At 40.2% G+C, this 12,463-nt stretch overlaps 1 protein-coding gene across 3 annotated transcripts in view; it reads left to right on the plus strand.

Annotated features, from left to right (window-relative positions):
• The first annotated feature begins 3,639 nt into the window (after nt 1-3,639).
• The window catches only part of CFAP206 (cilia and flagella associated protein 206), a 38,090-nt gene continuing 29,266 nt past the window's right edge, over nt 3,640-12,463 (plus strand). Inside the window, exons 1-6 of one of the 3 annotated variants that reach the window (XM_011232701.3) lie at nt 3,640-3,723; nt 4,576-4,607; nt 5,709-5,821; nt 6,426-6,509; nt 9,332-9,422; nt 11,270-11,458. In XM_011232701.3, the coding sequence (XP_011231003.1) occupies nt 5,714-5,821; nt 6,426-6,509; nt 9,332-9,422; nt 11,270-11,458 (472 nt within the window). In that variant the 5' untranslated portion in view covers nt 3,640-3,723; nt 4,576-4,607; nt 5,709-5,713. Of the gene's footprint in view, nt 3,839-4,575; nt 4,608-5,708; nt 5,822-6,425; nt 6,510-9,331; nt 9,423-11,269; nt 11,459-12,463 lie in introns of all 3 variants that reach the window. The other 2 variants (XM_034669610.1, XM_034669611.1) reach the window with 2 other exon arrangements.

Here is a 12,463-nt window from a genome sequence, read left to right on the forward strand (position 1 = left end):
AGTGTAGCACAAAAAGTGAAATAATATTTCCAAAGGCACACCTATTGTAGGTAGCAGTTAGGGTTTGAATTTGGCTGAATGTAGCAGAAAACCTAAATAACAATGGCTTAATGAGGTAGAGGTTTATTTTCTCTGATGTAATGGAAAGTCCAGGGTAGCTAGACAAGAGGACTGGTACGGATGCTCTATAATATCACCAGCGACCCAGGCTCCTTTGTGGATTTTTGTTCCACCCTCCTTAAGGTGTGGTCCTCATCTTCATGTTCACAATAAGGCTGGAATCTCAGCCAGTACATTCTCATTTCAAGCACAAAGAAAAGGGAAGGAGATAGACATAAATATAAGGGCTTTCTCTGACATCCCATCCAGTGACTCACTTATATTTCACTGGCCAGGACCATATCACGTGCCACCACCCCTAGCTGAAAGAGGGGGTGAGATACCTTTTTTTTTTTTTTTTGGCACAGAACACTGTCATTCACAACACAATCACACAATCAGGTTTAGTAAGAAAGAAAAGAAAATTGATAGTAAATGGGCAATTAGCAGCATCAGACACATTCAGGAAATATTTGTGCCAGGATTTGCCTGTTCATCTAAAATTATACTTAACATGATGACATTATTGTTAGCATCTTAAAAATATTTAATATTCTAATTTATAAGTAATACATGCTCATGAAAGACACATTTGTTGATATCTTAAAGTATAAAAAAGAAAACAGCCATGACCTCATTGCCTAGATATCACCATTGTTAAAATTTTGCTGTTTCACTTTCCTTTTGGTTGTTTTACCTTGTATATTTACAGTTTCCAAATTGGGCTCAGTCTCTAACAAATAGTTAGCCCCTCTCACCATTATTTTTTTTCTTCATTTTATTTTATATACAACATATACTCATCATAGAAAATCTAGAAATACTAGAAAAGTATAAAGGAATAAAAATAATAACTTAGCTGTACTCAAATAATAAATAAAATAAAATGAATAATAACTTACTCTTACTCAGATCCAAATACTGCTAATGATACTGGTAAATGATTTATACACTTTATATATATATTATATATGCACATATATGAATATAACTGAGGTCATGTTGTATACACATTTTGCATTTGGCTCTTAAAAACATAAGACAAACACTTAAGGTTTTTGTTCACATTATTTTTAACATCTGCCTAATATTTCCCTTTATCAACATTCCTTAAATTTCAGGTGTTTAGATTTCCAATGTTTTGTTATTATGTATCTTACTACTCTATGCATCTAATTTTGCACAAGCTTCCTCCATATTCTTGGAAAATTTTCTAGAAGGGGAAAAATAAGCAAAATCATTTTATACTATGACTTGTGCATTTTTGTGTTTATTCATTTCCTAGTAATCTGAGAATGTCTTTAAGCAAAGTATATTCTGTACAGTTGACCCTTGAACAACATGTGTTTGAACTGTGCAGGTCCACTTATATGTGGATTTTTGGAGAAATAGAGTACAGCACTGTAAATGTATTTTTCTTATGATTTTCTTAATATTTTTTTCTCTAGCCTACTTCATTGTAAAAATACAGTATATAATATATACAGCATACAAGATACCTGTTAATTGTTTATGTTATCGGTAAGTTTCTGGTCAACAGTAGGCTACTAGTAATTAAGTTTTTGGGGAGTCAAAGTTATATACCATTTTTCCACGCGGAGTGGGGGGGGAGGGGTCTTGCGGAGGGTGGGGGGAGCAGGCAGGCAGATGTCAGAGCACCTAACCTCCAGAATGTTCAAGGGTCAACTCTATTGCTCTGCTGTTTGAGAAACATTACTGGCAGTAGACTGTTTAAAAATAGAACTTTGTTGATAGTGGTTTCTGGTATAGGTTTAATCCTGTTTTGCACTTCAGGTCAGTAGGCAGACCTAATGAACCTTACTGTTAAGGAACAAAACCTTGTTATCCCAGCTCCAGTCAGGGTGTGGTCCTTATCATGTACTTCCTGAATGTGCGGTTTTCTCTTCTGACATCTCATACCATCCTGTTACAGACTTCCTTTGACTAGCACCTGAAATTAAACTGTGATCCTTTTTGCTATATATATAGTTCTTTTTTTTCTTTTTTTCTCTTAACATTTTATTTATTTATTTGAGAGAGCGTGCCCTCAGGAGAGCACAAGCAAGGGGAGCGGCAGGCGCACGGAGAGGGAGAAGCACGGGGGAAGAGCAGGGATCCCAATGCGATTGATCCCAGTTCCCGGATCACGACCCCGGCGGAAGGCAGACACTTAGCCCACTGAGCCTCCCAGGCGCCCCTTGCTTTTGTTTTTTTAAAACCAGATACTTTTTTTTTTTTTTTAAAGATTTTATTTATTTATTTGACAGAGATAGAGACAGCCAGCGAGAGAGGNGGCGGAAGGCAGACACTTAGCCCACTGAGCCTCCCAGGCGCCCCTTGCTTTTGTTTTTTTAAAACTAGATACTTTTTTAAAAAAAGATTTTATTTATTTATTTGACAGAGATAGAGACAGCCAGCAAGAGAAGGAACACAAGCAGGGGGAGTGGGAGAGGAAGAAGCAGGCTTATAGCAGAAGCAGGGGGAGTGGGAGAGGAAGAAGCAGGCTCATAGCAGAAGAGCCTGATGNTTTAAAACTAGATACTTTTTTAAAAAAAGATTTTATTTATTTATTTGACAGAGATAGAGACAGCCAGCAAGAGAAGGAACACAAGCAGGGGGAGTGGGAGAGGAAGAAGCAGGCTTATAGCAGAGGAGCCTGATGTGGGGCTCGATCCCACAATGCCGGGGATCACGCCCTGAGCCCAAGGCAGACGCTTAACTACTGTGCCACCCAGGCACCCCTAAAACTAGATACTTTTATATCAACTCCATACAACAATACAACCTATTGATTTTCCTATCCTTTCCAAACTGGCTTGTGCCTCCCCCTGGCTCCCTTTTAAAGGTCATATAGGTTCCCATGCTAGCAAGTGTTAACCTTAAAAATAAAGCTGCCAGTTAGTTTACCAGCAAAATGTTTTTTTTTTTCAGGAATAACAGACTACTGCAGTTTGAGACAAGAAAGTTACCCAAAACCATAGGCAAATACATCAAAGGAAAGGAACATTATTTTATTGAGAAGAAAGAGGAAGTTGGGAAGTTAAAAGTCCATTGGAGAAAAGCAAGCATTTAGGGGGATAAGGGTTTCTCATTGGCTGAGTTGCAGGGGTAGTCAATTTCTTATAGGCTACAATGTTTGTCTTTCCCCGTTTAGGCCTGTAATTGATGATTCCTTCCTTTTGAGGATTCTTCTGTTGGGGTCTGTAATTGACAATTCTTCCTATAACTTAATGGTAGAGTGGTAGGGGCTCCCCCTTCCAAGCTCCCACTTCTAGCCTCCCAAGTCTGCTTTTAGTGAGATTTCTCTTTGTTTTCTCACAAGTAAATATCATTAAGAAATCTTGTGTTTGACACCCTTAACCACTAAAGTGTAGTGAACCTGCCTGTCTCTACCTGGGGTTTGGGACCTTCCATATTTTGTTTCTGTTTTTAAAAATTCTTGCCCATCTCTGGGGTTTGGACCCAGCCACTCCTCCCCACGTTGGCCCCGCCCACGCCGGCCCCAGCGTTCTATCTCCATGGTTACTGGGCCCTCGCTGAGTACCCGCAGCTTGCCTGACTAAGGGCAAAGGGGAGGCAGAGGGGAAGAATCGGATAAACTGGGCTCTAGCTCTCCAAGCCAAGGTGAGCCCCCTCGAGGCTCTGCGCCTTCAGTACCGCTAGAGGAGGGAGCGTGGGGAGATTGTAGAGCCCCTGAGGCCGGAGATCCCGTGCAGCCTCGGTTGAGACTTCAGTGTCGGTGAGAATCCCTTTCCCCGCGCCCAAACTGGGCGGAGACAGCGGTGGTTTCCGGTCGGAGGCGCCCAGGTCCGCCGCTCAGACCTCCCGCTCGCTCTGAGCGGAGAAGTGGGGCGGGGAAGGAAGGGCACCGAGGGGAGTCAGTAGCGACCCCCTGCGCGGTGCCCAGCAGTGCTCGCGAACGCGCACACACGGCCGCGCACACGCGCAGCTCACACTTTGAGGATTGACTGCAAACTGCTGTTTTTAGCGCTTACTTTATGCCTCGCACTATTTTAACCACTTAGGCCTATAGAACTCATTTAGGTCGTGGGACAACTCTGGGGAAAGGGTAGTCATAGCGAATTTTTCAGAGGAAACCGGCTTACAGACAGGGAAACAAAATGCCCAGGGTCTCAGCTAGAAAATGATCAGGTCACCGCGGATTCCCGGGCAGTCTGGTTCTTCTGGACAAAATGCCAAGTGCTGCCTTATCTGAACGCTAATAATGCTGAGACTTCGCTTTATCTACACGGATTGCCTTTGTTATTTTCTACACGCAAAGACTTCCTGTGCTCAGTGACTGATGCTTAGAAAGATCGGGAAACAGTATCATTAAAACGTACCACCCTTCACTGATTTGTAGTAAATGGAATTAATAACCAGGAGTTCATCTTTCAAAAATTTCATATTTCACATAATATGCTTTATTATTATTATTATTATTATTATTATTATTATTTGTTTTTATGTTTTCAGTCACAAGTTCAAACTCCAGCTTAGATGTGCAGGTAAGAGAATTTAGACGATCCGAGCAAGAATTGTTTCCGAAAGTCCCATATAATTTTGAAAGATAACTTAGTGAATGTGGTGGAATTAGCATTTCCTCCTAAAAACTGTACTCTACCACCTGCACAGAGAGGGCTGGGGTTTCTCATTAAATCTACCTCCCCAATACTGTTTAGTCATTACATTTTTAAAAAAACTTCATGATATAAATATACTTTTGGTGACCACTATCATTTAAATTGTCAACCTAAAAGCAAGAAACCACTTTATTTTCGATAAAAGGATTGCAATTGGGGATGTATGGATTTCGGTTGAAACCCAAATAGTGTGCCAATTAAAGGAGGTGGACTTAGGTTTTTTATGGAAGAAAAAGTTGAGGTTAGTTGTTTTTAAGAAGAGCTCATTGGCGCTATCAAGCAGGGCTAGATTTGTATTTCAGTCATTGGTCAGGTGAAGCAATAGCTAGTCAAAAAGTTCACATTTATCATCATGCTTTTCAAACAGGACTATCTCGTTCTTGCTGACTTCTTGGAATGTTGGCAGTTTGGCTTAGTTCAAAGATTTAGAAAAGAAGACATGTTAGGTATCCCATGAAATGCCTGCTCCAGCTCTATTTTATTTTTATTTATTTATTTATTCTTTTAAAAGATTTTATTTATTTATTTGACAGAGAGAGAGATAGCCAGAGAGAGAGGGAACACAGGCAGGGGGAGTGGGAGAGGAAGAAGCAGGCTCCCAGCACAGGAGCCTGATGCGGGGCTTGATCTCAGGACCCTGGGATCATGCCCTGGGCTGAAGACAGACGCTTAATGACTAAGCCACCCAGGCACCCCTCCAGCTCTATTTTAAAAATGGCTCTACTTATGTCATTTTCACAAAATAGGAAGTATTTCAATTCCAGTTTGAAGGCCTGGTTGCTCTTTCTGTCATCAACAGAGTCCTTCATTTTTATAAATACAGAACAGTTTAAATTTTTATAGATGCTAGTAAACACTAATAAGTTAATAAATAATAGTATGACTCTTTACAAATATAATGAGAAATTTAAAGAGGAAAAAAATCATATATAAATACAATTAAAAAAAACTCATTGTTTTATTTAGGCAGAATGCCTCCCACTCAAGCAGAAAGTGTTATAAAGAATATCATTCGAGAAATAGGACAAGAATGTGCAGGCCACGGAGAGATTGTTTCTGAAACTCTGGCTGCTTTTATGGTAAGAATGAATATTTTGGAATTACTGCTTTATTAAAAAATAGCTCTAAGTGGTGCCCATTTCCCTCTTAAAATTTTGTGAAGCTTTCCTAAATGTTATTTGGTTGAAAACATATTGAGACTATTGGACATATTAATGAAAAATATTTTTCTACGAAGCATGTCATTCTAGATTTATAGAGACTGATTTAAAAGATCTCGATTTGTTTTAGAAGCATCAATATTGTTCTGTGTCAGAGTTGTAACATGTATTTTGTTCATGTTGTAAAAATTACTCATTGGCTTGGTGTCTCTATTCTTGCTTTTGGTTTATAACAAATACATAATAGAAATATGATAAAATATTCAAACAGTTTCCCAATTTAAAATCTAGTCACTGCTTTCAATTTATTTCTCTGCATAATTTTTCAAACACCATATTCAGATTTGATGGTTATTGCTTCCTTTCTTCAACCTCTAATGAAGGTGCTGATGAATTGGGTAATAAGAAAATCAGCTGAATAATTGACCCCCAAGTAATCAGAAGGCGGTTTAAAAAATGGAAACAAACTAGTTTCATAATTATGTGAAATAAAATTATTTATTAGGTTTTTTCCTACTCTCAGGTGAAAGCTGTTGTCTTGGACCCAAGTAATGGCTTTAACATGGATAGAGCCCTCATGAAAAGTGATGTACAGAAACTTGTTAAGGTGATTATACAACAATTCTCAAATTTTAATTATTTATTGTCAATTCTGAATACAATATTTGTATGAGCCATTGTGGTGCAGGCAAATGTGAGATTTATTGTTTCTCATAAAGTCTAGAGATACATAGGTTGTTTTTCTTGGCTTCCAGGAGTCACCTTCATGCATAAGGCTTTCATGTCATGGTTAAAGGATAGCTACTTCACCTCTCCGTAGGAATGAGGGGAAAGAACAAAGGGCAAAATGCGTGTGCCAGTTGGGTCTGTCACTTTCTATTCAGAAAGTAATAGCTTTCTCAGAATTTTTCTCATCTGCTTACGTTTATTGACCAGAATGATACTGCAAGCAGGCCTGGGACATTGATTTCTTTTTCTTTTTTCAGCTGCACAAATCTTTTCCCCAGTCCACATTGGGACTGTTAGGAAGGAAGGATGGGTATGGGTACTGGCAGGTGGCAACGTCTGCCACAGTAGTTTAAAGACATCTTGTTATTAATCTGATGTTACATTGAGAACATTAATTGACTTGTCATATACTATAAAATTGCATAGCACTAAATTAAGATTCAGATAATTATTGATTCAATGTAATTTGTGTTTTCCAATTCTAAAGGAAAAATTAAAGCCATAACAAATAATTCATAGTTAGAAATCAAGGATATATGCTGGAAAACCAGTTTTAAGAACCAGAGAAGTCAGCAATTTTAGACATTGTTAGTTTTTTTCACTTTTTTTTTTGTTGGAAGATTTTATTTATTTATTTGAGAGAGAGCATGAGCAGGGGGAAGGGCAGAGGGCCAAGTGACCAACATGGGACTCAATCCCAAGACCCTGAGATCATGACCTGAGCTGAAGTCAGACACTTAACTGAGCCACTCAGGTGTCCCATTTTTTTATATGTTTTAAGTTTCATTCACTGGATATAGGTGCTTACATATTTATTTTCTAAATATTCTTAGATGTATTTCCTAAAAATTCAACAGTATTTTTTTTCTCCCCTGCTTAATGATTTTAATTTTAATTCCTTCCTTCACACAAAGGACTTGAAGCAAGCTTTCCCAAGCTTGTGTATGGGTATTCTCTGGGCTCAAACGGCAGAGAAGATGTTCCTCATCCCCATCTTCTCTCACGTCCAGCAATTCACAGAGTGGAGCACAGGTCTCTATGCAGGTGCCAGAGAGGTCAGGGAGCGCCTCAGAAGCCTGGACTGGGGAATCTGTTGTTAGGCTGCTCCTGCAGTGGAGATGCCATGATTCTCCAGGCAGCCTAGAGCTGGGTCTGTCTGTGCTGATGTTAAATGTGGTGGGAAGCCTGTTCTTAGCAATATGACTTTGCAAATGACTGTGACGGACAGTCAGAAATTTTATTGGAAAGCTCTGAAGGAGAACCAAGGAGAGGCAGAAAATAAAATTTTCTCTTTTTCAGGGCTCGAGAAGAGTTTTTCTTTTTTCCTCTAACTCAACTAAGTTGGAAAGAATTAAACTCAATATACTTTTAATATGGCAGGTACATAAACTATCAATGTATATCCTGCTTCAAAGGACACAGACTGTTTTCTTTTTTCTCAATTAAAAATCATGTGGACGAGGGGCGCCAGGGTGGCTCAGTTGGTTAATGTCTGCGTTCAGCTCCGGTCATGATCTCAGGGTCCTGGGATCCAGCCTGAGTCAGGCTCCCTGCTCAGTGGGGAGTCTGCTTCTCCCTCTGCCTCTGCCCCTCCCCCCAGCTTGTGCCGTCTCTTGCTCGCTCTCTCAAATACATAAATAAAATCTTTTTAAAAAAATAATCATGTGGATGAGCTAACTTTTGTGTTTGGTAAGTCTGTGTTTAGAACAGTACTTTTCCACCTGGACGGAGCCCGGTGCACAGGCTCCCTAAAGGCACAGCATCCAGGCCTCACTCTGGCATTTCGTCCCCCTCCCGGAAAGGCGGGGTTGGTGCTCAAGGAGGTGCGTGGAGGTTGTTAGTGCTGATGTGCCTGCCACATGTAGATGTAAAGCCTAAGGGATGAGATGAGAAAGAGAGGGGAGGAGAGGAGAGAAAAGAAAAATTCGGGTTGTTGTTCATCTAATCTAAAGGGGCAAAGCAGAGAAGTGGAATGAGCCATCTATGTGGTAGGAAAAATGGGAGAAAACAGAGCAGAGGACAGCAGTTTGAAATAGAAGGCAGAAATGTGAGCAGAGGAACAGCTTTTCCTAAAATGCAAGTTACCCCCAAAATCAGCAAAGAAGAAGTGTTGTTCAAGGCTCCTACTGACCATAACGAGGGTCTCTAGGTGAGCTCTAGGCAGGAGCGTAAGCTTCATGGAGCACTTACCCACATTCAGACTGCGTAGACTAGCCAAGGTGTCAAGTTTCTTGTGAGGCCCTTAGCACCTGGTGGTGATATTAGTGATCTCAGGGAAATAGCTTATACTTAATGTTGTCAGTTGGGTAAACTATGAAGCTTGAAGTCCTCAAAGAGCAAAATAATAACAGGGGCGCCTGGGTGGCACAGCGGTTGGGCGTCTGCCTTCAGCTCAGGGCATGATCCCAGCGTTCTGGGATCGAGTCCCACATCAGGCTCTTCCGCCATGAGCCTGCTTCTTCTCTCCCACTCCCCCTGCTTGTGTTCCCTCTCTCCCTGGCTGTCTCTATCTCTGTCGAATAAATAAATAAAATCTTTAAAAAAAAATAATAATAATAATAACAAAAGGGGTTATTGGTGGATAAACATCAGAAACCATTGTTTTGATGTTTCTCTTAATTTTTTGAAAATAACTTTAAAAAGTACTTCTGAGTAGTTCAAAAAATATAACTAGAAACACTCATGGGTATTCTTTTCTAGCTTTGTGTGTTTCGGCTGTTGGATAGCAAAAATCCATCCCTGGACACCATTAAGATGCAAGTCTACTTTGATATGAATTATACAAGTCGAGGTAACATATATCTAACTATTTTGAAACCCTTTTTGACAGATTCCTATTGTATTTCGGGTAATAAAGGCTTTATTTGTTGACAATGAACAATTTTTTAAATCTATCTTTTGAAATTTTTTCCAACTTCGAAGAATATAGTAAAGGTGGAAATGCTAAATAAGAAAAACACCAGTGGCCTTCGTGAGTGTTAAAAGTAAATTCTAATTATTATGCCTGTGACAGTTATGCTTCCAAGTCTATTGTGTTTTAACAGTTGTATCACTAATAATGCACAATAATTAGAGATTAAAACAACCAGCCCGTTGAATTTAAAAGTTTCTAATTTGCTGATTTTTTTTGTTTTTGCTTTATATTATTATCTTATAATGTTTACCTAAATTAGATAACTACACTAAAATGCAATGGATGATGGGAAATTTAAATTTAGAACATATTTCCTTATGTAAATAGTTTAACACATGCATCAAAGACACATTGGCAACAAGAGGAAAAGGAAAATAAATTCCTCTCTAGACTAGACTGCCTTTGTCCCACTGTAATGCAATCATTATTAACCATCTGGTGATTTTTGTTGTCTTTTTCTCCCTCTATATATTGAACTTTCAGTTATGCTACATATAGTCATTATATATCTTGCTTTTTTGCTTAATACTAATGAGATGTTAAAGTACTAAGTAATTATGGAATTGATGAAATTGTAATTTAGATTTTTAAAATTTGCATAAAATTTTCAGTTGCTTTTGTGGTAAAAGTATAGGTAGGTGTGAACGGCGCATGGGTGATACATGAATTATTGTCCTTGGAATAGTAAAATGGGGTGTCTTACTGAGTTAGTTGCAAGAACTGTAGTGCTGGTGAATCGTGGCTTCTACTGTATGTGCGTGTGTGGGATGTTGTGTGTGAGTATATGATAGTGTGTGTGTTTCTACTGTATGTGCGTGTGTGGGATGTTGTGTGTGAGTATATGATAGTGTGTGTGTTTCTACTGTATGTGCGTGTGTGGGATGTTGTGTGTGAGTATATGATAGTGTGTGTGTTTCTACTGTATGTGCGTGTGTGGGATGTTGTGTGTGAGTATATGATAGTGTGTGTGTTTCTACTGTATGTGCGTGTGTGGGATGTTGTGTGTGAGTATATGATAGTGTGTGTGTTTCTACTGTATGTGCGTGTGTGGGATGTTGTGTGTGAGTATATGATAGTGTGTGTGTTTCTACTGTATGTGCGTGTGTGGGATGTTGTGTGTGAGTATATGATAGTGTGTGTGTTTCTACTGTATGTGCGTGTGTGGGATGTTGTGTGTGAGTATATGATAGTGTGTGTGTTTCTACTGTATGTGCGTGTGTGGGATGTTGTGTGTGAGTATATGATAGTGTGTGTGTTTCTACTGTATGTGCGTGTGTGGGATGTTGTGTGTGAGTATATGATAGTGTGTGTGTTTCTACTGTATGTGCGTGTGTGGGATGTTGTGTGTAAGTATATGATAGTGTGTGTGTTTCTACTGTTTGTGTTTATAATGTATATGTTATTAATTGCCTTCTACACTGTCTCCTTAACGAGGAGGTTTTAGCCCTTTTGGATACTACTGTTTGGGTTGTCTGATGAAAGTCTTCTGTATTTTGACAAAGTATGCCATTTAAAGCACTGCAATAAATCTTTCCTACTAGATTTTTGCCTTGAGGTACTTGCTGGCCACTGTGTGTTTTGTATTTTGATTACTACATCTTAAGAAAATACTTGTTTTTCTGCAATAGAATTGCCATACCCAAGCTATTTTTTTCTCTGGCCCTGCTCTCTTATGTGAGGATTCTAAATCAAATATATGGAACATTGTCCTTTGCCAATTTCAGAGGAATTTCTTGAAGAACATCACCGAGTCTTGGAGTCTAGGTTAGGCTCCGTTATGAGAGAAATTACAGATAACAGAGCATGTGCTAGAGAAGAATTGGAAAGCCTCTACCGAAAGATTGTCAGCTATGTGCTACTGCGCTCGGGGCTGGGGTCTCCTACCGATATCAAGATTGTCAGAGAGGCGACAGGTAAAAAACCTATATAATTTCCATTCCACATGTGAAAAGATGTGAACATTGTATCTTATAAAAGATGTTAAATTAAAAGTATTGAAGACTGAGGTTCCCTTTTTATCTAAAAAACAAAATCAGCACAAATAAGAGGCTAAAACTTAGCCAGACTCCTTTTACACTGTGTATCAACTCTAAAACCCAAGCAAGGCCTCTGCAAAGTGTGTGTTGTTAATTTTCTTAGCGCTGTACCTACCCAGGGGCCCGTCACTCCTTATGAGAGAAACAGCGGTGGTGTGATTAAGAGTACCAGGCTGGCTGGGGGATGGGGAGCGCTGGAAAGGGAGATTTCATATTGATGAAAGGAGTTGCGTCTGTCAGCTAAAACGGACAATGGAAAATGACACTGTTTTATCCTCAGGAAGTATTTGCCCACGTTGATAATTTAAGATAAGAAATAGGCAAGGTTTCTAGGCTTTTAATGGCTTTCCTCCACAATTATTTTAAAGCAGCGATTTTTCTACTCAGAATGCTATTAGAAAGCTGGTTTTAGGAGGAGAGGTTAAGATGGCGGAGGAGTAGGGGACCCCTTTTTCAGCCGGTCCCCTGAGTTGAGCTGGATAGGTACCAGACCAGCAGGAACATCCACGGAATCAGCCTGAGACGCAGGAAGATACATCTGGATCTCTACAAATGAACATCTCCAGCGCTGAGTATCGAGGTACGAAGCGGGGAGCCGTGAAACCGCGCACAGATATCGGAAGCTAAACAGAAGGGGGAGGGAGCCGCCGTGTCAGGGCGCCGGGAAGCGGTAGCCACCTGCAAGGGGGAGCGGACAGACCGCGGACCCGCACGCTTGAGACAGCAGGCTGAGAAGGGAGCTCCGGGAGCGCACGCGGGACGGCTGGCGGTTGGCGGGCCACCTGCACGGGGGAGCAGGCGGACTCAAGGACGGCACCCGCGAGACAGCAGACTTAGAACGCGAGCTCCAGGAGCACGCGCGCAGGGCGGCTGGCGGGCCAC

This window comes from Ailuropoda melanoleuca, chromosome 10, assembly GCF_002007445.2.
Source record: "Ailuropoda melanoleuca isolate Jingjing chromosome 10, ASM200744v2, whole genome shotgun sequence".
In the NCBI taxonomy this organism is placed as follows: Eukaryota; Metazoa; Chordata; class Mammalia; order Carnivora; family Ursidae; genus Ailuropoda; species Ailuropoda melanoleuca.